Source organism: Drosophila gunungcola, chromosome 3R (genome assembly GCF_025200985.1).
Source record: "Drosophila gunungcola strain Sukarami chromosome 3R, Dgunungcola_SK_2, whole genome shotgun sequence".
Taxonomy (NCBI): domain Eukaryota; kingdom Metazoa; phylum Arthropoda; class Insecta; order Diptera; family Drosophilidae; genus Drosophila; species Drosophila gunungcola.
The window spans coordinates 9,036,236-9,063,021 of NC_069139.1; the positions used below are offsets into that span (position 1 = coordinate 9,036,236).

At 41.6% G+C, this 26,786-nt stretch overlaps 2 protein-coding genes across 3 annotated transcripts in view; one reads left to right on the top strand and one right to left on the bottom strand.

Moving 5' to 3' along the window:
* Window positions 1-26,786, bottom strand: part of LOC128252075 (DNA polymerase epsilon catalytic subunit 1) — a 29,428-nt gene that overhangs the window by 358 nt on the left and 2,284 nt on the right. Inside the window, exons 2-5 of one of the 2 annotated variants that reach the window (XM_052979476.1) lie at window positions 6,650-6,751; window positions 6,496-6,573; window positions 6,307-6,433; window positions 25-6,245 (exon numbers count right to left, since the gene is read on the bottom strand). In XM_052979476.1, the coding sequence (XP_052835436.1) occupies window positions 25-6,245; window positions 6,307-6,433; window positions 6,496-6,573; window positions 6,650-6,751 (6,528 nt within the window). The other variant, XM_052979477.1, reaches the window with a different exon arrangement.
* The window catches only part of LOC128252076 (ETS-like protein pointed), a 59,698-nt gene continuing 41,699 nt past the window's right edge, over window positions 8,788-26,786 (top strand). The window contains exons 1-3 of the mRNA XM_052979478.1: window positions 8,788-9,515; window positions 14,811-15,168; window positions 17,707-17,803. Of these exons, the coding sequence (XP_052835438.1) occupies window positions 14,824-15,168; window positions 17,707-17,803 (442 nt within the window). The 5' untranslated portion in view covers window positions 8,788-9,515; window positions 14,811-14,823. The remainder of the gene's footprint in view (window positions 9,516-14,810; window positions 15,169-17,706; window positions 17,804-26,786) is intronic.

Genomic DNA, 26,786 nt, shown 5'->3' on the forward strand with positions numbered 1-26,786 from the left:
GCAGATCAAGGCTCTTGTACTCACACTCCATCCTTCATGGCACGATGCTTGTCCTTGCAGAGATCCAGATCCCTGCAGTGATTGCAGGCCTTGCAGATGACCTCGTTGATGATGTGGCTGTCGCAGGGATCCTCCCACTCGGCCATGTCCGAGAACTCACCGATTCCCACTAGGCGCAGCATATTTCGACGCAGCTCGTTGATCTGCTCCGCCAGTGTCTTGTCCACACTCAACGCCTTGATCAGCGTGCGAATGAGCTCAAGTCCCGGACTGGGCTTGCCCTTGCCGTAGTTCTTGTGCAGCTTAAGGATAAAGTCGAAGGCGCAGTGCGATATGTCCCGGATGGCCTGCTCCGTGGTCTTCCTTTCGGCCAGGGACTGCATAAACAGGGTTAAGAGGGATTCAAACTTCTCCCGGCACTCGTTCTCATCGGGCAGGTGCTCGCCAATAGTCCAGTTGAGCTCCAGCGAGAGCTCATCCTCCTGATCCTGCTCCGGTTCGTTGCCTTCAACTGGATCACGGTTTTCCAAATCCTCCTCTTCGTCCTCCTCCTCCTCGTCATCGTTGCGTTCCGGATCCCGCCGCATGGTAGTGGAAACTATGGAGGACACCGTCTCATCAATACCCTTCGGTAGCTTTCCCCTTATTCCAGAGAAATTGGCCTGATCCATCCAGAGCATGAAGTTCCAGCACTGCTCGAAGCTCAGCTGGATGGAGTGGAACATCTCCTTGTTCCTCAAGCTCTGCACAATGTAATCGACATAGCCAAGGGCATCGGAGACGGATTTCTTGCCGGAACTCAGTATGATCCTGTTAAAGTCCGCATACACAATGGTGGCGCCCAGTCTCTTGAACTCGGCAATAATGCGCAGGAACATTTTCCTCATGAGATTGTTGAGGGATCGTCTCAGCGCAGGATCATACAGTAGGGCATTGCTGGAGCGCACCCATCGATAGAAGTGGACGATCTGGAAGTCGGAGAAGATGTTCCTGTTGATGGACACCTCCCGCAGCCAGCCATTCACCATGGAGCGCATCACGCGGAAGGCAGCCGAGCAGAGGGCCGTCTCATCATAGCTTGGCAACGTGGCCGCCGGAACGGTGCCAATCATTTCCTCCAGCGAGGCCTGGGGCATCACATCGAAGGTAATGGCCGAGGAGGCGCCTTCCATCTCCTGAATCCGCGCAGATTGGAGCAGAGCACTCACCGCCAGACTGTCGAGGGCAAGTTCCACGCAAACATCCGGATAGAAACCGGCTTTGTTCTGCACCACACTGATGCTCTCCTCGAATTCAGCCAACAGTCGGCTGTCATCGGCCTCCCGGCCACCCAAATCCGGCCTGGTACTGGCCGACCACCACAGCACAAAATTATGCCGCTGCAGCAGGCGGGCGAAAAAAAGATCCGCTCCGAACAGCACCGTATCCGGCGGCATATTGCCAATGGGCACATGAAAGTATCGACACTGATCCAGCATCAAATCGAGCACATTGTTCAGATTCAGGAAGTGACGGACCACCGCCCTGGAACCCTGACGCTGCCAGTCCAAGCCGGACAGCAGGCTGGCATCGTCGGAGATATGGATCTGGGCCTGGGGGAACTCCAGCAGGATGGGCATGGCCAGGCTGAGTTTGCGCGCCTCCAGCGCCGTTTGCAGGCACAGAATGGTGGGTCCCTGGTGCTCCTGCTTGTAGGTGGTCAGAGCCCGCTGGATGTGTCGGTAAATCTGCTTCACATCCACCTCTATGATAACCTCAAAAGTGTAATCCTCCACGGGGATCTTCGCCTGCTCTTCGGCAGTCAGATTCTTGAGCAGCGCCAAACGCTCGGCGGCATACAGTTGCCTCATGTTGGGCATCTGATTGGCGCGCACCGTGTCCAGGGCGAAGATGTAGGCCTTCTTGCTGGGCATCAGGATCAGGGACCACATCTCCTTCTTGGCCGTTGGCGTGTTGTGCTGGTACAGGTAGATCTTGCGCATCCGGTTGCTGGCACTCGCCAGATACTTGACTTGTGTCTGGGGGCGCTGCTCCAGCTGCTCGATGCTGAAGGTCTCCAGATCCTTGGTGGCCAGTTGGGCCAAACGGCTTGCCTCCTGGCGCTGCACGCCGCAAATGCAGCCCATGTCCATGAGGGCTCGGAACTCCAGGGTCATCTGCGTCTCGTAGATGCCCTCGATGTCGGGCGTGGCCAGATCCGCCAGCATACCCAGCGAATTGTCGCGGAAAAGCTTCTCTGGCACACTGTACCTGTAGAGATTGAAAACGGGTCTGGATCGGGGCAGCACTCGATTAACCTTGCGCCACAATTGACCCTCCTCTGGGGGAGCTGCACTCCGTTGATTGACATAGAAAATCCTGGGCACCGTCAACTTGATCCTGTGCAGCTCTTCGCCGATCAAGGCCCACACGGTAAAGTGTCCCAGATCATCGATGGGCACCAGTTGCAGGATCTGCCACGGTTGGTCCAACAATGTGCGCTGTGCTCGCCTCAGAAAGCCACCCAAGGTAGCTGTGGGTCCTGTGGCCCTCACCACGGGAGGATCATCGTTTCGCGTTCGCTTACTGGCTTGGCGAGTCCGCTGGCGCTGATCCTGCTGCCACTTCCATTTCTTCTTCTGGAATCTCACCCACTCCACAATGGTCTTCCTGGTTTCTCCTATGGGTGGTGGTGCGCCCAGAGCCTGACGCCAAGTGGTGGGCTTTGGCTGCGCCTCCTCCTCCTCCTCCGCGTCGTTCTCCTCCAGCTGAACCCGTTTCCTTTTTGTGACCATGGGACGACCTGCGGCATCCTCGCCGCCATCTCTGCCAGCCATGTCTTCCATGTCCGCCAGCTTATCCTCCTCGGTGGCCAAAGGTTTCGGCTTGGGTCTGCTGGTGAACATCTCGTTGATGCGACGCTGCTTCAGCACATCATTCTTCTCCAACATTTTCTTGTGCAACCAGTCGGGATGCTGCACCCTGGGCACCGGATTGGCCAAACCCTGCAGCGCCGCCGGAATGGTGATGATCTTCTGGATGGTGCCACCCAACCGCTCTATGTAGTAGTTCCAATCGAGCACATCTCGAATGTCCGCATCGCCCATGGTGTTATCCTTAAGCCAGCGACGCAGGTGATGGCGCCTAACACTCGGTTCGGATTGGAAAATGGCCAAGGGAATGGCCCTCTCGGTGACGGGAGCGCCTTCGGGCTTCTTGGATATTATGTACTTGCAGGCCAGACCCGCATCCTTGACCATCTGCTCGCCCAGGAACTCGGCCAATCGTTTTGCCGTGGAGATAGAGGTACTCTTCTGGGCCCCATACTCCTCCAGCTTTTTGGACATGCTCTTGTTCTCCGAAATCAGTTCGAAGAGCTCAGAGTCCGGCAGATTGGATCCCCTGCTGTAGAGGACATCCAGCCAGTAGTCCGCCACCTTGGCCACCGATGCATAGCATTCCTCAAGTGTGCTGCCCGCCAGGAAAGCTTCGAAAACGGAACTCTGGAAATTCTTGATCAGCTGCAGTTCGCCGCGTCGCTTCACCTCGAATCCCTTGAGTTCGGCCAGTGAACCATCGAAATTAAAGACGGCATATCTTTTCTTAAGCTTCTTGCCCTCCTCCTTTGATGCTGGTAAAACCATGGCCAAGTAGGGCCCATCCACCTCAAAGAAAATTGAGTTCTCATCGCGTACATCGTATTTGGGAAGATTATCCTCCTTGTCCTCCCTCAACTCGTGGTACTGATCGTTGGTGAAATGATCCTTGACCATGGTATTCAGCACGGCATTGGGATAGGAAATATTGATCTTCTTTTTTTTCTCATGGCTCGTTTGAATGGTGAACTCCTGCGGGAAGGAACCAGGTAATATACACCAGATACCATCAGTGTCCAGTTCCAGGGGACGACCCACTCGCTCAATGATTTCCCTGGCTTTGGTGATGATATTGGAACCGGTGAGGCACACAATGCCCGCCATGGGCATGGAATGCCAGCGGGCTCCTCTCCGCATCACATAGCCGTAGAAGGAGTTGAGGATGCACTTGTGGGCCAACTGCAACGAATCGTAGAGCACTTCCCTGCCCTTAGCGGCCTTAATCTCAGCCGCATCTCCAGAAGCCACAGCCGCATTGACCGATGCCTTGGCCACTTTCGTGAGGCCCTTGTACTCGTAGCGGCGATCTCGGAAGGCTCGAACCGTGTCCACATAGAAGCTGTTCTCCTTCTGGCAGATGGTGGAATTGCGCGTCTCCAGTTTCGTCACCTTGGTCTTCTTGTAGGCCTTGCGGCAGTAGTCCGTGAGGCGCTTCTTCTCATACGCCGCCTGATCCTCCTTGGAGAGCTCGTGAAAGGCGCGTTGCAGTCCTCCGGGAAAGAGAGGTGGAAACTTCTCCGTTTCCAGCTGCTGCTGGATGCGCTGGAACTCGTTCCTCGAGGCGGGCAGCATCTCACCGCGCCACAGCCAGTCCATGGAGCGTTTGCAGCGAACTCCCGGCTTGTTAAAGTCGCAGGCAGCGCAATCCAAATCACTTACCATTGCCGAAGGCTGCAGGCGATTGGTGAGGATGATGTTGGGGTACATGGCACCCACATCCAAATGGTAGATGACAGGCTGCTCCAAGCGATTGGGTATATCGTGCAGGCCCTGCAATCCCTGTACAATCTCCTGGCGCACTTCATCCAGATTTAAGACTTTCTCTAGCGGGATTCCCTCCTCCACTTCGATGGCGTGGCGCAGCACTGCATCCACCTGGTCCTGAAGTTGCTTGACCATCGCAGGATCCAGACGAAAACGGCAGGGTATATCCGCGCGAAATACACCCGATTCCAAGGCCTCAACATGGCCACCCACATAGGTTTCCGAATCCAAGACATGGCCCTCGTTGGAGAGCTTGTTCAGCTCGGTCTGATGCTTGTTGGGATACACAATCTGGGCATGATAGGCCTCCACCATCAGCAAAGTCTCACACAGTGTGCCGGAACCCTTTCTCAGGATCTCATCCGGCTCCATGGGAATAATTGTATTTAAGGCAAAGATGAACGGGTGCACATACTTCATGTACAAATAGTAGGTGGCCACAGCATCAGAGACAGAGTAATTGGCCAGCACTTGGGGCTGCTCCACGGCCATGCGGCACATGTCCTCGGGATCCAGCTCGACGGGGTCGTAACGCAATTTAGCCTTGGCCACTGCCTTCAGACCTTGGGATCCAACGGGTAAATAGGAATCTCTCTTCACCCAGCACAGGCAATCCATGTGTATGGCAGGACGGCACAGGTAGTTACCTTCCCGCAACTTGGAGAAGCCAATCTCCTGCTTCATATCCAGATCGTAGACAGCAGCGCGCGTCTCCACAAAGGGCCAGTCGAAGAAATCACCATTGTATGTCACTATGATGTGCGGACGCACCTCCATAATGTGATCGAAAAAGCGCTGCAGCAACTGCATCTCGTTCTCCTCGTTGAACACAATAAAGTTTCCCTCGAATTCCGGCTTGGGTGTGTACTCGAAGTCATCTACATTCGAGGAGATTATCTCCCGATTGGTGATCAGATAGCCCTGTCCATCGATCATGTAGGAGATCATCATGACCTGGTCCGTTTGGGCATCGGGAAACTTGAGGGGCAGCTTGGTAGTCTCTATGTCGAAGGCCAGGACCACGGGTTCGGGTCTGTCCAGGATATCCGGTCGACAGGTGATGGTGGGCAACTCCACACCACTCCTGCACCTGATATTATACCACTGACCGCAGAAAATGCGCAGATCTATTGACACTCTAACGTGGTAGGGCACATCGTGCTCCCTTATGTCCACAATGCAGTCCATGTAATCCTGCTGCCTCTTGGCCAGCGTGGAGTCCTCGGAGCCGGCAGAGGATTGGGCCAACGAGGTGGCCAGCATTTGCATGTAGTAGGTGTTTGATTTCTGGCGCTCCTGGTTTCTCCTCACGGCGGCCATGAGTTCCCTCCTGACTTTGGTCATGGCTGTTTGATTTAGGAAGGACAGCTTTATGTACTGCTGCTGCAAGCCTGACAGATGATTCGGCAGATCCAGATCCTCTTTGCTGATGTGCTTCAGGCTGGAGATCTGCCCGGAATACTTGCGACCCAGAAAGCGAGCCACTTCCAGGTGCATATTGTCCTCCGGACGGACAAGCAAATACGGTTGATAGGCCACCGTGCATTTGAAGCGGGAACCATCCATTTGGATGAAAAACAGATCCAGGGCAGCGATAAGTCTTCTATCCTCATCCAATACCTCGTTCTGGGGGGGTATGGCTATTAATTAAGCGAGTCCTTACGGTTTTAAATTGTTTTCAACTTACCGAATGCATGTTGATGAGATAGCCCGTCCGCTCCTGACTATCCTTAACCCGATCGAAGCCATATTTCGAGTCGATTTTGTCGTTCTCCCGGGATTGACGATAGCCCGCCTCATTGAAGAAGTCGTCGCTAAAAACAAGAGAAGGAAAAAACCATGTAGATCTTGACTTCCAGGTAACTTTACAACTCACCCTTCTGTACGGTTCTCGCTCACGAATTTACCCGTGTTCTGCAGCACTTTTCCCTTTCCGGAGTCTGCCATTTCTGTGCTGCCTCCCAAAAATAAATAAAATAAATGTAAATATATATTTGCCGCCAAAAATCTGCAAAGTCACGAAAACGTACTAACGCGTTGTGAGAAATACTTGCAAAACGTGATTGCGCAACACTGGAAGATATGGCGGTTGGCGCCAACCAGGGATTTTTTGAAAAGGTAGTCTGTGAAGTCTAGAAATAAATTTTATTCAAATATTTCTTATCTCAATAGAACAAATTTTAGGAGTTTTTATTATTGGCTGTAAACTGTAATTGCTTAAAAATAATTTACAATTTTTATAAAATTACTAGTTCACTGTTTCGAAAATGAATGTTTAAGGATCAACTACATTACATTTTTTGGCAAGTTTAACTTATAACTTTATAGATCACCAAATTAAAACAACATGTGCCCAAAGTGGCTGTGAATTATCTAAACAAAAATGCACCCACAGTTTTCTTTTTATTTATTTTTGTTATATAAATAATTTACTTCAAAAAAAGAAATACATATAATAACTTATAGTTAATCATACCTAAGGCTTAAAAACGTTTAAAGCAATTAAAAAACTAGTTTAGCCATACAAATCTGAGCCACTTTGTTATAGAATAGTTTGTTTCTTAGGCGTTTCTATTAATATATATAATGGACATAAAATGCTTTAATTGTTCTTATTTTAAAACAGCTGCTGACCACTTGAGTTGGCCTGTTGGTCATGTGTGTCTTGTGCGCTTTTCCAATCCGCATTTTTTCTAGTTTTCCACTAGAATCATGCACCTCACACATACCAGCGCATTCATTCATAAAAATCCTACACGAGTTGTAAAAATGCAACGCAAAAGAGCGAAAGAGACAGGGAGAACTGCGCGCATGCGCTCTTTTAGTTTTTTTTTAACTCTCTGCAGCACTTGTCGCCCCCTTTTTTTTAACTTTACCTTACCTTAGCTGCAACAATTAAATTGCAGCAGAGGTTGACAATCAGCCATATTTTTGTTGCACGTGTTTCGTTATGCAAGGCTGGTTTTGGGGTCCCTTGGCCAGGAAAATCGGGAATGGAATCGGGTATCGGTATCCCGAATCTTATTGCCCTTTTTCTGGGTGCAGCTGGTTGTCGCTGCCGCCCCTGCACTTGCATTTATGCTTTGTAATTTGTAATTTATGCGAAATGCGTTGCCAGAATATAAAAAAAACATCACAGTCTCTGGTTCTCCCCTTCTCTCTCGCACACACTGTCCGCACACATAAACCTGTTTTTGTTTTTGGTTTGCAAGAAAGAGAGGCTTTCAACGCACAGTGGTTGTCATGGCCACGGTGGGAAAATATCACCTTTACTTTAGTCAGGGGTGTCCAAAGATATTTTTTTAAGTTCCGGCTTACTCAGAATATTGCACCTAAAAAGTCATGGACATTTATATTATCTATAAGAATCGCAGTCCCAAGCTATAGCGGTACGTTATATATGAAAGCAAGCTAACAGTACCTTAAAAAATTAAAATGTTATTTAAAATCAATTTATTTACTTAAATTGCTCTGAATTTTTCTTGAGCCTTTTTTATATATAACTTTAAATTATACAAAGGAGAAAAGTTTGCTCCAGTGTACACAGTTGTGGGTTCGTGTAAACATTTTTGAAACCCTTGCAAATTATAATTTACATCATTTTTTATTCGACACCCCTTTTATATATTTAATTATTTTTGACTTTTTGGACACTGTTTCGATGTTTGCTAAAAACGATCGCCCGCACACGCACCCACATATTCTTACTTACACATTTGCATTTACACACAGTTCTGAGCAAGCAGATTTTTTTTAATTTGTTGCTATTTTTTTGTCGCAGCAACACTTTGTTTTTGCTTTTCAAAATATGTAATTCTGATTTTCTTTTTTTGCGCTCATGATGCACGCTCTAGTAGGAGTGGGACAGAGAGAGAGCGAGTGAGAGGAGATCGCCCACGCCATTGCCATTTGCTCTCTTTTCAGTGATCTCTGCTGACAAATAAAGAAGTGAATAATATTTATAACAACCAGCAGATTGTATTGAAATTACTCTCGATTTTCGTTATTATTTGCGATTATTCTATTTTGCGGTTGGTGTTATCAGTTGGGAGAGCAAAGAAAGGAAAAAAACAAGAGAGCGACTCGCAATCGCGTTGGCGTCGACGTCGGCGTTGACGTCTGCGCTGAAGTCGGCGTCGGCGACGCTGCCGCCTGTTGCCGCCTTTCAGTTTGTCTCTCATTTTCAAAATGCGGCTCATATTAACAATATCGTGCGCTGCGGATAAATAATAATAAATAAATAACAAACAACCGAATACTAAATGCTTTGCAAGCAAAAACAAAAGTGTGTGAGTTAGTGCAATAGCAAATCATCAAGAGATCTGTGCGCGCAGTACAAAGGTTAAAACCGCCAGAAAACCTACAAAAAAAAAACGGTTAAGAACCAGAGGAAACCAAAATCTATATACAAAATCCATCATAAAACCACAAAAATCTCCTCAAACATCGCGTGTGTGCCAGTGGGTTTGTTTGTGTGTGCCATCCGTCGGCCTTTTATTTTTCGGTTTGTTTCGTTTCGCGTCTTATAAGTTTAAGCCGAGCTAAAACCGATCCCGATCCCGTCTCTCTTCTCGAGCTGTTCCTTTCGGTTTTGTCTTTGTCCCGGGCACGTAATCCCTCTCTCTCCCCCTAATCAACCTGCTGATCCCACCGGAGGGTTAAAACATATATACCATTGTGTACTACGGAGAGAGTGCGAGAGAGAGCGCGAGAGATAGTTATCAGTGCTCCCTACTTCATCAAGATTGTGCGCCTAATTTGAAGCTGTAATTAATTTGGATACCCTAATAAAACTCAACCTTAAGGTGGAATCCAGAATCCAGAACCCTAAAATCAAGAACCCAGAAGCCCCCGCCCTCCCGTTCTCGAGGGGCGCTATTTTATTGCCCCGCACCGGTAAGAACAGTGAAGTGAAGTGTTGAAAAACAGTAGTTCAAGTATTAGTTTTTGTTATTTTGTCTACACTTGGAATAAAAATCGAACTTAATATCAGAAATATTTTATGCTTCTGAAATCTATTTTTGAATTAAGCTTAAGTTATGAAAAGTTATTTCCTTACCCAAATTGGTTTTGCCTGCAGTTCGTTCAGAATGCCCAACTGGTACTATCGGAAAATTAATTTTGATATTTAATTTTCATGAAGTATTTCTAGGTTACTTTGCTAAAGAAAATTCTTTCTATATTTGAAATACTTTAAATATTAATTTGTAGTTGTTTTATTTATTAAATATTTTACTTTCTTGGTAAGAAAGAATTAAACTGATTTTTGTTACGAATTTCTGTAAACCCAGTTCTTAATTTAAGTAATTTTCTCAGATTAAAATGGGGATCTTTATTCCGAGTGTATGTAAACCCTTTCTGTGTTGGTGTTGCCTGTTTTCTTGAATGAATCTAGGAAAAAACTGGTTTGGCTACCGAGCGATCTGCCGATCTCGCGATCTCGCCTCGATTCAGGATTGTTGCCTCTATAAACTCGTTGTTGGCCAACAGAATTTGAATTGGTTTTCTACCTCTTCATAGCGAAGCTAGTTAGCTGTGTGTGTATGCTAGCCGCCTGTGTGGGGCACTTCCACAACCCTTGTGGGAACACGATCAAAATTACTACTGTTCCTTTTACAGCTTCCGGTGCCGCAAATGAGCTTCGCTGCCCCTTGATCGTATTTCGGGCCATCGATCCAAAGAGTTCTTTAATCGAGAATGTGTGAACGCTTTGGTTAGGGCCAAGAATGTGGGACTACGATCGCATTAGACAATTAAGTATCAATAAAAAGATACGGGAGCGCTACTCTTTTGACTTTTGAGCAAGGAAAAGCAAAGGGGTTTCTAACAACCCATAATTGGGATTTTCCTGTCTGTAAAAATGTACCTAAAAAAGGTTTAAAAGGATTATTTGGTATTAAAGTAATTATTACAAGAAAAAGGTTAAGAGATTGTTAAAAAAATAGGTGGCTCAGACATGGTTAGATCAACTGGAATCTACCTAAATCAGTCGATCCTTAATATACAACGAAAACCATGATATTTTTAAAGAACATTTAAACACTTTATTTACTTTTACCACTCTTAAGTGTAATACATTTGGCAGAATTAAAAAAGGCATATATTTTAAGAACACCTTTTATGATCACTATGTTCATAATAGTCCATTAAACAAGTATGATCATTAAACCAAATCGAGTCCAAGCCATTCTTATTTTCCTTAACTTTTCAGAAAATTAAAAGATTCTTAAGGCATAAAAATATACATTTCCTAAATTGCAAGAAAATACACAAGGGAATGATAAGAAATTATTGCCATAATCGATAATTTGATGTGTGACGATCGTTGGATCATAATTGAGCTCAGATCTCTCCCCGCTCTCTCTTTCTCTACCACTCTCTCCCTCCTTATTAAAGACCAGTTCGAGATCCTTTTCCATAAATACCCACAGACAATTACAGTTCAGTGGATCTTCGGGCTGGTTCGTTGCCCCATGCCACGTTAAACTCGGATTCTGCGCCCGTACCGATGCTAAAAGTATCAACCTGCTGCAGACAGGCCGAGATCAAGATCGATCCCATGACAAGACGGCACACAGATACAAATACTCCGATACTCCACGCACACACACACAGAGGGACGACTGCGACAGATAGAACACATGTGCACAGGCAGGCATCCCGAGGATCATCATCAGCGGATCGGAGATCCCTTCTTTCCAGCGAAGAAGAAAGAAAGGGCCAGTCGCTGGGAAAGAAAAGAACAGCGACTAAATGTGTATTCTACCGTTACGTACACACCGAAAAATTGCACCCCTATTTGTTGCTCATGCTGTTGTTGCTGTTGTTGTTGTCGTCGTCTGGCCGAGGAGTGTGCACCATATCGAAAGATCATATTCGTTTACAATCTGTTCTTTAAGCATCTGCTGTGCACAGACTCTCCTCCAGACTAAAACTCGGACTCCAGACATACTCTTTTGGTCCACTTACTCCGAGGCCCTCGCCCTCGCCCTCCCAAAATTTGCTCTTTTCCAAGGAAAACATATGCTCCGATTTTCGATTCGTGTGGTTTTTTGTTGTCGCCCCTCTCTCTTTATTTGTTTCGGTTATCTACGTGTCTGGGGCGATAAGATTTGTGTTCAGATAGTTTGGCGATTGCGACTCTTTTTTGGCACCCTGCCGAATGATTTCTGGTGCTCTGCCAGCACTCGAAATGTTTGCAAGTTGAACTCACGATTTAAGTGAGTGCCACTTTCAAACTCATTAATTTGTTTCCATTCGATTTCGTTTGTGAATTAAATTCTCCCCTCTATCTACCAGTAAGAGGGGAATTCACTATGATAAGAATGATTAGTCCAGAAACCAATCGCAAAATGTGGAATTCGCATGGAAATATTTTAGATCGATAAGAACAAGCGTCAAGTCGTGTTGATCTGGCACTAAGGTCCAAAAATGTGAATCCCCAGATCCATTGGCTTGCCAGCGATCAAAGCTTATTTGAAGTTGAGGAACAAGCTAAGTAGTTTCTGTTTTGGCTACTTTATGTGCTTGTTTCTAATTTAGATATTTTATACGTTTTTATTCACAATTGTAATTCCTTGTTGCTAAAACTGTTTTAGAATATCATTTCCAACTGAGCTCTAGATAATTCCCTTTTTCTTTTTGCAAACCGTGAAATCAATTAGACTTGCCAAAAGTTGCCAATTATCTTGGCCACTTTTATGCGTCAATAAATTATTTTCGTGTGAAAAGTGCACTTAGTATTGCTACCATATTCAAAATCATATGCAGTCTCAATCTATATATATCCACAACTGAAAATGCATATATGTAGTTTGTGTGCAGATTTAGTAATGTTGTTGCTGTTTCTGTTATTGCTGTTCTACATTGAACTGATTGCACTGGGGCGGGCAACAAAACTAAGAGGCGCGAAATAAATCAACTTTTTGTGGAGCGCGCAGAGCATTTCGCGGCTGCAGTCGTTGATTTTATTATCCATTTAAATGTTGATTAACTTAAATTCGTTTTTAGTGCACTCACTTGATCCAAACACACAAAAATATATATTTATATCTGTTTTTGTGGACGTGAATACATAACTGTGTTCAGCTGAGGCAGCAACCACGGACAAAATCAGCAAATCAAATCGAAATTGATTTCGCAAGAGCAAAAGCTGAAATTTATGCAACAGTTTTTCATGAAGGTGTTGCCCTAGGCAATGGGTTATTCTACTTTCTGTTAAAGATCAACGGACAGTTGACCGTGTGTCTGCTCAAGAGAATATAATAGATCTTTGAAAACATTTCTCGAGCTTTGGATCGAGAATTATTTAACAATTGTATGCAAAATAATCTAGGTTCTTAAAAAAGTTAAAAAAAAATGAAATGCAAGCGATTCCAGGAAATGATAACTAACATTTGTTTTCAAAATAGTTTGGGACCCTAATTACTTAAGAAAGTGTGCTTAGACCTTCGTTTTGTCAATGATATTCGGGCTTACCCTTTTTCTTAGCTTTATTTTTATTCAGTTAGATCAGCGTCGAAATGGCGGAATTTCTTCAATCCGTACTCACTTATTTATGAATATACCGCAGATTTGCATGTGTGTATGTACATGGACTGATAAGGCGGCTAGATAACAACGTTGGGCACACACTCACCGAGTGCCAAAGAGCAAGAGCGAGGGAGACGGACCTCGGCGGAATCGTCATCGATACGACGACAGTATCTTCACATTTGCATAACGTATCTAATTAGGCAGCCAGTGCCCAAAGATATTCCTCAGCTGTCGAACTACGAATTTACGAATTAAAACGAGAACTGCTCCCAAACTTATAACACTTTTTCTTTAGTGACAAATTATTTTTTAAAAACTGTATATGGGTTGAAAAAAGTTTTTCACTCTTGGGGTGATTTGAAAGCTCAGAGCTTAATCTTTCAAGACTACTTACATACTGTTTTACAAATCTTTGTTTAAAGTTAAATAGATTTTAAACACACATATTTTAATTAAGTAAAACATTTAATTGTAAGTTTTTCTTTTGAATTGACTTAAAATTATTGAAATTGGGCCATTCTAACAAATTTGGACTATCGCAAAGTAGCTTTTATCGCTTAAAAAACATTTAATGAAAACATTATATTTAAGTCGTAATTACTGGACATTATCGCGGAGCCGTGTTATTTATAGTGGCTACTGGCTCTGCAAGTGCGGAGAACCCTCATATGAGGCCTTTGGGATTTCTTCAACTGCTGCTCAGCTCTTCTCTTCTCCGAGTCTTATCTTACCCACTTCCGTTGATAAAATTTCCTTAGAATTATTGTTATTCGTTTTGGATTTGAATTGGTTCAAAGCAAAGCCCCTTAAAACTAATTTTAATAAAAGTGATTGCGAATCCAAGACAAGCCGAAAATTGTTTTTGCTTAAAAAGATGTAAATTGGTTATTGGTCGCCAAATGCGTAGAGAGTAATCTATTTGGCACTTTATCTGGTTGCAAAATGTCTAAATGTCTGCAAGTCTGATAAATTAAACAATTTTTCTTTTTTATAGAAAACCGCAAGTGATATTAGGGAAATGGGCATATTTCCTCCCAAGGCATAGGGACTAAATAAACTAATTGGGCAACATTCAGGGAACCAAACTAAAAAAAAAATCTGTGTGATCTTCTTGCCCGATCTTTTTGTGGCGACACTTCAAAGTAACTTTTCGTGTTTTCTTTGAAATTCACATCACATCGCTCCATGATCATCAACCGCTGCTTGGCCAGGGCAAATATTTGAGAACTCTAAAGAGAACGAAACCCATTAGAAATATATTTAGAAAATTGAAACCCTTTGACTTGGGTCTATGTCTATCGTCCCCATATGATGGATGCTGTGTAAACAAAATAAAAGCGTGCTCATATGCAAACTGCCGCGTCGGCTCCTTTTGTTGTGGGCTGCTTTAAAGGTGGCGGACACTTTTGATGTTGCACTGACTGACTGTGCTGGAAAAAGTGTCATAATTCCTTGAGTCAATAGAGTTGGATTGAGCCATGGAATAGGTGCGAACGCCAGAGTGCGAGGTGCCAACAAGGTCTAATAAAGCAGGGAAACAAGCCAATAATTGAGCGATAATTAAAACACCTCACACCCAGCCGTAGCAATAATTGCAAATGATTTGTTTATTGAGCAGCCAGCTAATTGTTTGTTTTATTGTTTTCCCCCCTCCAGATGCCTGCGCAATATGGAATTGGCGATTTGTAAAACAGATCTGTCTGCCACGAAATTTATGCTGCCGCCCGCTCTGCCCACATCTGCGGCCATTGGACCATCATCAGCGGTCTCCGCAACGTCATCGCACTCCTCAGCCGCCGCCCAGTTTGCATTCCTCGATAAGGCGGCCCACGAGCTCTTCCACCTGAACGCCATCAACGGAACTCTGTTCAAGACGCCCGGCAGCAGTCACCTCAATTCGATCGGCACCCCATCGATTTTGAGCCACCTTAATAGCAGCAATAACTCGGGCCAAATCAGCAACATGAGGCTCAAGAAGAACCGCAAAGTTACATTTCTATCCAGCCTAGTTGAGGTGAGTGGAGAAATTTTCACAAATTTGTTTAAATTGTCTTGTTTATCGAGGAATTTTTGTTATTGATTTTCGCACGACCAACAAGAATATCTTTCTATTTAATGGGTCATTACAATTCAAAAACTATACTGATTCATGTAGTTATCTTGGCCAAAATTTCGGTTAAAACACAAATAGGTATACAAAATAATTTTTACCACAAACCACTTATTTATTCTAGGCGAATTTGAAACCTAGTGACTTTTAGTCTCTTAACGATCACTTCTTATTCAAATCTAACTGAAGTTTGGTGAAAAATCGATACTTAGCTCATTGAAAACTAGGTAGCGATGACTGCACGTCGCTGATCGATGGCTGCATAAATCTATAATTTCTATATATAACTACGTATAAGTGAATTTGCTGATCAATTGATCGATAGCCTGTCCATTGGTTTCTATGCCAGTTTGACAGCCACTGCAGTTGGAGCCCCAATGACAGCGCGATCATTTTGCGAATGCAGATCACGTAGATCGCACGCATTCTAAATTTGGTAGACCAAACAATACGCAATTATTATGTATTATGCTTTGTTGCTTTTCTATTCGACACCCTGCTTTTGGGGGAGACTTTACAATTAATCAATATTTAGAGAATAATCTGGGAATGATCATAGAGAATTTTCAAGTAAGGGTCTAGCAAACTCGCTTGGATTCCTTTGGAACCTTTTGTGTAAAGCATCTTTTGTTTATTTGCTATAAACGCCATAAGCGTGCCACTTGGCTTATGACGCATCTGAATAGACAAAAGGCCTGATAAAAATTTGGAATAAGTTAATACGCCTCAAAAAGTAGGAATCTCAATGCGTAACCGACCAAAAAAAGAGTCAAACAGCCAATGGGACCCATGATCATAAGGCTTCCTTTTGTGCAGTTCCCTTTCCTTCAACAACTTTCCTTTTATCTCTTTGAATACTCTTTCTTTAAATATTATGATGATGGACTCTCTTCTTAAAGTCATAAAATTAATGTATATTTATTTTTGATGTTTAAAAAGTTAAGCGCACTAAATAATCAAGTGTTTTAATAAGATATTTTGTTGGCTTTGTAAAAAGATTTTTCTCGTGTAATTTTTTCCGATAGACCAAAGGGTACCACATTTTCGATATCAAAGTATGTCCTTTCTTAATAATTTTTACTCTCGCTGAATTCTTTGTGTCCCACATAAACTTGACGACCGGTGACAGGTTCCAAGTGAAGGCATTTGACACATCGCCTGCGGTAAGCATATCCGTTGGCCCGCCGAGCCGTTGACCACTTTCATCCGGTCTTTCGGGGCCAACAGCCTGACCCCAAGCCGATCCTTTCCCCGTTTCCCGGGCCAAAACCCCAAAAAGGACATGCGCATGTTCAGTCGCTTGGAAAATGCAGCCAGGTAATCCGATCTAGAGTGTCTGGCCTCAGAGGAGCCCAGTCTTGGGTTTCCATGCCAGCCACGAAACTGAAGACTTGTGGATCGTAGAGAGCCGAAATTGAGTTCCAATTCAAATTGTGAATTTTGTCGCTGGATTGGCTCAGGAATTGATTACGATATTTACGGAGCATTTCGTTTGACTACTCTGACCTCCATTATCATTAAGCGACCCGCAGTCTCCCCTCTCCAGTGTTCTATGGGCAAGTCAAACGTACAATTCAATTTATTAGAACGCGTTCAAAATGATCGGACCCATGGGACTCTGTGTGTGCCATCACATTGGGGCAGTCCGCAGCCAGCCACTGTCAATTGCCAGCAATCTATGCCACGACTTTGCGCTATTGTTGCTCTGATTATGCCCGAGTCTCAGTTTTACACTACACTCTCCCCAACGAGGGGCGCACACACATTTTGTAATTGGGTAAAAATGGCTTGTTTATAAATATGTACAACACAATCATGAATGCCTTGTTGACTGTGGCTCATTGTGGTGCAGCTAGGGTGCGGATGACGGGGGAGAACACCTCTTGGGGAAAAATTAAAAGATGCAAACGGCAGCGGGGTCAGGGATAACAAACAGAAGTGATGGATTGATCATGCCTAATTTATTGCTTTCTAATTAACAACAAAAAAAACTTAAAATCAATTGTACGAAAGAATAAATAAAGTACTAAGAAACTTCAATTAAAATCAGTTGAATATACCTCTAGCAAATAAACCCTCAAGTTTATTACAGAAAAATGTAATCAAAAATTGTTTACGAATGAATCAGAGTTACACTTAAATTTAAAAATGGACACCATGGCAACTCCTCTTTTTGTTCTAATCTTTTAAAATGGAAAATAATTTAAATCATTTATAAATTTGGGTAAAATACTGCATACGAATTGGAGAAACCTTTTTCCTGACTCATAAAGTTGTTTTGCCTAAAATGAAATGAAATAAAACAATGACAATACCGTTTAAGAATGTAAATTGAATCATAAAAAACCGTTTTTACACAAATTTAATAATTAACATAATTGTTATTCGATTAAATGACTTACAAAAGCAAATAAATTAAACAATATTAATTTAAATTTACAGTCCAAAAATATTTTCAACAAGGAGGAGCCGATCCATGGCTGCAAGGATTTGCCCATCTGCAGTTTATCGGATATTTCAGATCATGAGGCGTCTTTGGGTGAGTAAAAAAAACCATCACAGCAATGCCAATATAATGTACGGATTGTTTACTTTGGCCAAGTGCTAACCCATTCGCTATATCAGTTTCATATTGCTAAATACCACTTTTTTCCTTTTATTTCTCTTTATATTTTGTTTGTTGAATGGCTTTTCGAGGTCTGGCGAATTCTGATAACAGATTTCCAAGAAATGGAAATAATTGAAGAGCAAAATGTTGTTGAGAAGCAAATGTTCAACAATTATATAGTTGTGATGCGTTATGGTTCTATCTTCACTCATATACGTTGTTTATATATTTCTTCTGTGTATTACTCAGACAGATTAGTTTCGCTTGTGTATGCACTGCATTCAGCAGAAATCCTTATAAGGATAACAAAATTCTTGAAAAATGTTCACTTATTACGTCGTTAAGTTACTAAATACCAATAATAAGAAATTGTTAAGCTCCAGAAGTCCAAAATTTTAAATCTGTCAGAGAAAGTCAATTTCAAAACTTAACATGTCTTTGAGAAATTGGATCTCAATCAAATGACTTGCAGAAGGATATGTCGCAGTCGTCGCAACCGACCAATTTATGGTTAGTTGTTTTTGCGACCTTATTATTATTTTTTGCCTTTTGAACTGAGCGATAAAAAAGCGAAAACAGACAGAGAGTGAGCAAGCCAACAGCGGGCCAAATAATTTGGCGATAAGATAAGCCAACAAAAGCGTGTTGCTGGAAAAAAAGAACCCAAGTAAAGGAGAAACAATGCCAAAAAAAGAAAGATATTTAGCCAGTGTGTGGGATCGTTTGTTATAGCATATCGTGTGTATTTATTATAATGTAGTCGATGGAATATACATAATTCCCAAGTATTCGCATAGTTGGGTTCATGTTCATATTTCAGTGAAAAGTCACGTCGTTTGTTTCCGGTGGGCCCAGCCCCTGTTCCTGAACAACTCCCCACCCAAAACCCCCCGGCAAAGTGCCAAGCGAACTTACACAGATTCATTCAGTCACTCCCTCACCCATTCATTCATGTATTCATTCATTTGCTCCTTTAAATGCTTCTACAAAAAAAAGAGATCTCTGCGCGCCGAATACATTTGCATTTGAAATACTCGAAATAAATATATCTCAAAATGTGCAGCGCTACCTTTTCCCTCCGCTGCTGCTGTCAATCAGGCAATACGTCAGTCATTCACTCACTCACTCTGTCAACTCTTCGTATACGTAATGTGACAAAACATCGTTGTGTCTCTGCTTCTGCCGTTTTTGTTGCTTTTCTTATGGCATGTGTCTAGTATATTTTATCTATTATTTCACACACAGTCGTGGCAAAAAGAGATTTCAAGTATCGGACAACGTTTTATGGTAATTTGTTATGCATCTTTTGCCCTCTTGTTCGCGAAGCGAGAACAATGTACGAAATATGTGTTAATAATGGGAATGTCTCGGTTTTTTTTGGATAGTACTAGCTTTTGGGCATGGCGATAAAGCAATGTTGAAATTGAACGCCAGACTTCATTCCACTTGGGGTATCAATGTTGTTATTTTAAACTCAGCCCTTATAATCATTTATTTGTTTTTAAGTGATATTTTCATTACGTATTTAAGTTCATATACATTTTTAATTTATTTTAAATTTTTTTTTTGTATTATACTAAAACATGTAATTACAATATTTATTAACATCTGGGCAAAAAGGAAAATTATGTTTAAAATTTGTCAAGATAAATTATTTAGCTTTCAATTTAATACTTTTATTATCTGTACAAGTCAAGTGTTTAAATTTTTCTGATCATGTATAAGCACTGTATAACACAGGTAGCATGGTAGGAAAACAAATAAAATACCTAATCATAATGCCTAAAAGTAATATGTGCAAGGGTGTAATTTGTTAATAAGTATAATATGTAAAACAGTAAATAAATACTTGGCGCTATCTCTGCGTAAAAGTGTATGTGTATCTTAATATCTCAGCCAGGGCAAACATCGAAAACAATGCACTGCCATCTGTCCAAATCGCAGAGATCGAAACGATTTTAGAGCTGTTTAATGTTTATAAAAACAAATAACACAAATCTCGCTGGGGACTCAGTTTTTTTCGCCATGGCACAAACCAGCGTGGCAGTCGTAGAAAGAAAAAGAACCCGAAAAACGTAAAAAGTATTTATGTATTTATGTCTTATCGCTGCGTAGAGATCAACAAAGCGCAAACAATTTCAATGTCAACGCAAACCCAAGACTAAAGTCAGTGCCCAACTAAATATACAAATGTGTAGTGGACGAAAGGGTGGACCTCAGTTAAACGAAAGAAAAGACAATGGTTTTAACACGTGAGGGAACGTTTTGAAAGTTTATCACTTATACGCAGGGTGGCACATTGTTATAGTACACAAAATAAATTTTACAAAGTAAACCCTTTTGGTCAAATAAAATTGACGGTGCTAAGGTCCACCCCACTGTGCCTATATAGTGGTATGTACAGTCTTACATATCTTTGCATGTATTTAGACATATGTATGCATGTGGGACCCAGCCGAGTCCCTTTCTGAAAACGACTGGCAGCCTGAACTTTTCGCTCGTCGCTAGAAGATCGCGGCCATAAAATGGCAACAGAAACAGAAAATAAATATAAAATCACAAAAACTAAAACAAAAAGTCGGAAAAAAACAGGAAAAAAAACATGCAAAAACGGCGACAACTGCGCAGATGCTGAATGGAAATTGGGGATAGCACATAAAAAAGGGGGAATATCGCGGGCCAAAAGAAGCAGAAAAAGATCGAGAACCATGCACGTAAATTAAGTTTACATTATGTGGACGAAGGTACACTCAACATTAAAGTCCCTCTAATGTCTGGATATATATGAATTTTTAAAATGTAGAAACCAAGTCATTTTAAAAGAAAATATTAAAATATTTGGGTATTAATAATTTTAAGCATTTAATGAATGCTGAAGTATTTTTTTAAGAAAAATTATTGTTCATGCTGGTAGATTTTTTGTCAAAAAAATACGGCTACAGAATGACGAATTTCTTAAAATTTCGTTATTTTTATTCTTAGTGTACGCAAAAGGCTGCCCTTATTTAAATTATATGAGCACACAGACACAAAACACACTCGTTCGCCTTAATCATCGCTCATTAATCATAAACTTTGAAAATAACAAGAAACCAAAAGAAACGAAACAATAAATAAAGCAAATTAAAATTTTGCTTATTAAATTGAGCGCCATGATTTGTATAAAAAATATTAAATATTTGAATTCTCAGAGGGAGAGAAGAGCTCTATTAAAACAGAGAGAGATAAAGACAGAGGGAGAGCCTGATGTCGACGCTGACAGCGACGTCGACTGCGCGAGCCCCACAACTTTCATTCATTTTGGCGCTCATTTCATTCATCCCGGCGCAGTCGGCGTCGCTGCCGACGTCGCTGCTCCCCAGTGCGCTCCCTCGCTCTCTTTTTGGCGCTCTCGCTCTCTCTCCCCAAGAAACACGTTCGTTTTCATTCATGCTCGCCAGTCAACAAAAACAACAAAACTAGCTGGTTCTCAAAAAAAAGCAAAGAAAAAAAAAAAATTAAATGCAGTTGATGAATGGGGGGTATGGAAATGGAATTGGAAATGGGAATAAAAGGCAGCGTCGAGTGGATCTTGTTGCCTCCCTTTCTCTCTTGGCGTTTTTTGATGCTTCCTCTGTCGTTGGGGCTTGATGTTTGTTTCCTTCCTTTTTTGCGTGTGCTGCATCCCGCTCTTCCTCTGTCTTCCCCCTTTTCTCTTTCTAGGCTGGTTCCTGCAAACCGGCTTCTTCCTCTTCTACTTCTACTTCGCCTTTGTCTTTTGGGGCTCCTTTTATATCGTTACTCCAGCTCCAGCTTCTCCTTCTTCTCTTCATCTGCCCCTCTGTCTCCGCCCCTGGCTCTGCCGCTGCTCTGCTTCTGACCGTGGGCGCGCCGCTGACTTTGCATTGAAATTCAACTGCAATCGTGGTTGCCTTTTTATACACTTCATAATTGTGTGTTCTGATTTTAATCAAAGGTTTGGAACAAATTTAAAGGAAGTTTATTATGTGTTTTCAATGTGGATTTTAAATTTGGTCAAGTAAGATGGTTATGTCTATATAATTTTCGAGCGAACGAATAAATTAAATTTATTACTTTAAATCCAGCAAGAGTATCCAAATAACAGCTACACGAAGATTTCATATATGTATCCCAGGTTTGTAGTTTTGGTTTTTGTGTATTTGTTTTGATTTTTAGCTGTTCGCTCTCAGACCAACTTCATATTTATTCATAATTTGAACTCCCCCCTTCCAGGCTTCTTTCCAATCCCCTCCCCCTTCGACTCCACGCACAATTTGTAGGCAGCTGCTGCAAATGGAAAAATGGAAAACTGGAAAACGAGTTGCCAACACACACTTGCTTGTGTTTCTGATTTAAAGTTTTTTGTTTTAATTTCAGTTTTTTGTTACCTTTCAAATTTCTTGTTCACAGATCTTTTTTTCGTCTTCTGCGGTTGTCGTTGGTTTTTTTTTTGGTTTTTTGGTTCGTGGAACTGCTGCGTTAACAACTTTTTTTGTTGTTGTTTCTGTAGTTCTGCTGCTTCTACAATTTTTCATTCATTCATATTCACAGACATGTGTGTGTAAATATGCGCGTTTGTAGTGGGATATATCGCCTGTTTTATATTTCATATGCACGCCACTTTGTACTCACTTACTATTTGTGATTTTCGTTTTATTTGCTTATTTTTGTTTGCCTTTTTATTATTACTTTTTTTTCTTTGCACGTCTCTTGCCTTTTGGCCATATTTCGCCTGATTCTGCTTTATTCATTCATAAATTTTTACAGCCCGTCGTTGATTTTTGTTGTTGTTTCGCCTGGAATTAATTGCTCGAGAACTTTTTGATTCATTTGAATTAAGGCCTTTATGGCTGCATAATTCGGTGCATTATTTCATTCATTTTGGCCACATCTGCGAGGGGAGTGGTTTTTCTAACGCCTAAAATATGTGCATATTTTTTACCGTTCTTATACATATGTGTATTGTAGCATTGTATATATTGTGGATTTATTAATTTTCTATACTTGTTTAAGTCACTTGAGATTATTAAGAAAATTGCCACAATAGTATAAGATGGCAAAAAATTGAATTGCAATTGTTTTTAATCGTCATTGTAAGTTCGGTTATTAAAAGTTCACATAATTTTTATACACGCCAGATTAACCTTGATGTTAATAGTGTCCCATTTTTGTCAGTGTATATATTCAAATATGTAAATAGCTTACAAAAGAAAAACAGACTTTATCTAATCACGTTCCCTCAACTTTTCTAGTTCTATTTCCATTTCCATTCATCCACACCAAAAACAATGTTATCAAAACAATAGCGCTTTTTTTTCTTTTTTTTAATTTATTTTTTGACTGTACACAACGGATGTGTCTAAATTGAGTGCATCCCATGGACAAATTAGCAGCGTTTATTGTAATAGTTGTAGTGGTTGTTTCTTTGGAATTTTCAAGTTGTAATAAAGCCCAGTCCAAGGCTAATCAGCACGCTCCGAGTTTTGTAATGCCGAAAAGAAAGGGGAAAAAGGGCAGCAGAAAAAATGAAGCCATAAACAACTGACCCAGCACAATAATCAGGGTAAACTTATCAGGCAACCCTCTCACGCGTGCGACCTTCACCAATTTGAACTTTACCAAACGAAACTCACTTTTGTTCGCTCCAAATAACCAAAATCCAAGAAATAACCAATGAGGTGAACGAAGAACAGAGAGATAGCATATATTTGTGCCTGGCCGATAAGGGCGCTCGTTATCGGAGGTGATTTTTTTTTTTTGGGGAGGGGAGGGGAGCGGGGTACTGGGGAGCAGGCACTTTAATATTATAATGCACTTAGCCTACACCTTGAAAGATCGGGCCACAAGACATAAGAATCGTCTTTGAATTGTTCCCAAGGTAACTAAGTGCTAGGAAAACATGCGAACTTAAAAAAATTGATTCGTAATTATAATAATTAATTAAGTATTTTTTCTGAGTTTCTAATAATTAAATAACTCAATTGATTATAGTTTTACCAAGATTTATTAATTCATTTAACTTAAAATTATCTACCTGTTTTTTTACATACATCAGAGACGACATCTAGCGGCGAGCAGCCGGCTGTCAGACTCTTAAAGTACTGCATACTTCAAGGGTGGAAATAAGAAAATGAACATTTTAAAACCATTGCATAGCTTAAGGCAACTCATTTATAAATTAAATTATAGGTATCTTCAATTTGTGATAAACATTTTTGCGTTGCTATTTTGAATAAATTTAATTAATTGATTAATTGTAATTGTAAATGCTCGTTTTAAGCCCAAGTCCATAATAGTGAATGTTTGCAAGCGACTTTTTAGATACAGACAACATTTAACCTTCGTATCACAAAAAAAAATATAAAATATGCATTTGATTTAATGACTGTCTCAAACAAAATATCAAAAACATTTTTTTAAAGCCTTAAAAGTAAAGCGATTTAAAAAAGAAACTTCAGCGCGTGCCATCAACTAATTATTTTATAATTTAGCCAAAATGAATAAAAAGCGAACTTTGAAAAACCACTTATGACCATTTCGGGAGCAATACAATTAATCATAAATGCCAAATATGGACGAAAAATACATATATCAATGGAGAAAAGGAAACCGAAATCCCATTAGGAAACGCTGCAAGACGCGACGAACAAATATGAATCAATTAATGCAACAAAAGGCAACCTGTCCGCAGACAAACGCAACTGCGGGCTCACACAGAAACTCGCATCCAGATTAGATGTGTGGATGTTGGGGCAACAAATTGCGGCGATGGAAACCCGTTCTTGGGACAGCTTCAATTGCATTTTATGATTTACCAACCGAACGAACAGCCGCAGCACTCGGCCAATTGATAATGCAATCGATGAAAAATTGAATCATACAGGATCTCGATCCATATAAATATGTTTTTGGATGGAGAAGTAGAATGAGGAGGAGGTGGAGGAGTAGTTTGGCTATTGGGAACACCTGCCTTGTCATAATGATTGTGTCTGCACAATTTTCCAGTTGCCTGCCCCTGGCCCCGAGTTTCGAAGTTTTCCAGAAGAAGTGCGTTCTATCGATCCGGCGATCGAAGCCCGATGATCATCAATTCAAGCGTGTCCACCTGGACTCTCTAGTTCTCCGGTAGATATTACCGCTCTCTCTTGGCCAATTTAACGCTGGTTCTGCTACCCCTTTGGCCAATTGATAATTTAACGCTTCAATTGGCCCAAAAAGAAGCGAGCTGCCTAAAACAAAGAGCAATATGTGAATTGGCCCATTGCCTTTTGGTATTAAGACCCTATTTTCTGCCATGTCATAATTTGTTCAGCATTTTAAATTAAAGTTTTTTTTTCGTATTTTGGTTCACGTAATGCCTAATGGGTTTTTGTGTGTCTAAATGCCTTTTCTGCAATTGTCATTTGAATTAAGAGCCATTTCGTTGCGCTACTCTTAGCTTGAACGGTGGAACTTTTAACTAAGTCGATTGGTAGATCCTATTAAACGGGTCTTATGTTGGGAGATGGAGTGGCAAAGTCCATCAATTGGAACAGTTTTCTTTATTAACTGCTCTATAAAAAAAGGTGGTAATTCAGATGGTTTTAAGCCCAAATGAGAACAGTCTTTTAATAGAGCGCAGCCAATTAAATTTATAGTTAGGAGATAAAGTGTTGCCTTAAAATTGAACCAGCTTAAGAAATTTATATTTATTCAATTTTCTGAATTTCTGAAACAAATTCATGCAAATGCCAATATAAAACCGCTTTATTTCTGGTACCATCCCATAATTTAATAGAAGGAGATTTTCTGATTTGTGAATAGACCTGATCTAATCAAAGTCTGCTCAAATGGAGGCCCATAAGTAACACCTTAATCTTTAGCTAGCCCCTCAACTCTTTACCCCAGATCAACTTATAGCCGAACAATGTCGGCACTGGCGCTTTTGTGTCTATTCGAACCAAAAATTCTCTAAACAAAAACAATCGATAAATTTCCATAGAAGATTGCTGCAAGTGGCCGAGTGGCTAAGACTAGGGATGTGGGAATGAGCGGTTGTAGCGCCATTCGCACAGTGGGTTACCTTTGATGCCGGGTGCAATTTATCAACGAATTTTATTGAGTGTTTTCGTTGTTTGCCTGCATTTGAAATCCTCGCCGCCTGATGCTGACCATAACACCCACAATCGAATCGCTTCGCACTGAATCGGATCTATATCGGAATTTGTGCGAGAATCTGTGACTGCTGGAACTTGAAACTGTATATACAAGGGGGAATATATTTATATAAGTAGGTACAGTGTGGCTTGGGAGTGTAATGCAAACGACTCCAAGGAAATTGAAAAAAAATGGGGTTAGAGTTTATTACTGAGGAATGTCTATTTTAGTGTTTGTTCGTTTACTTTTAAATACCCAATTGGAGGATACAGGAATAGCTTTAACTAATTTCTATTAAAGCCATCATAAGATACAGTACTCTTAATGATCATTAAAACGCAATTATAAATTGTATTATTTAAATTAACAAATATTTGTTCTTTAACGTCAGCTTCAAAGGAACTTATTTCCATCGTGTAAAAACTCATTATGTAACTGAAGTTCTGCCAAATCTTTTCAGATTTCTGCTACAGTCATGCCACGCACTGTACTTGACTTTGTATATGGTGTGCCTGAGATCGGAAGTTAATTTATTCGAGGGTTAAGCATTTAGTTTTGTTTATTTGAAACAGACAAGATTTGTGGCTCTGCACATAAATTTGTTTGTCAATGCACCTTTCTTTAAGGCCCACCGCCCACAGCCCACCGCCCCCACCCCCGTTCCCTAATTATTCCCCCAGCCTATTATATCTTTCTTTAATTTTCCCCTTCGCCTGTTGAAATCTATTTAGTTATATATTTTAATTGCGTTCGATTCATTTGTTTGGGTAGCCGCAGC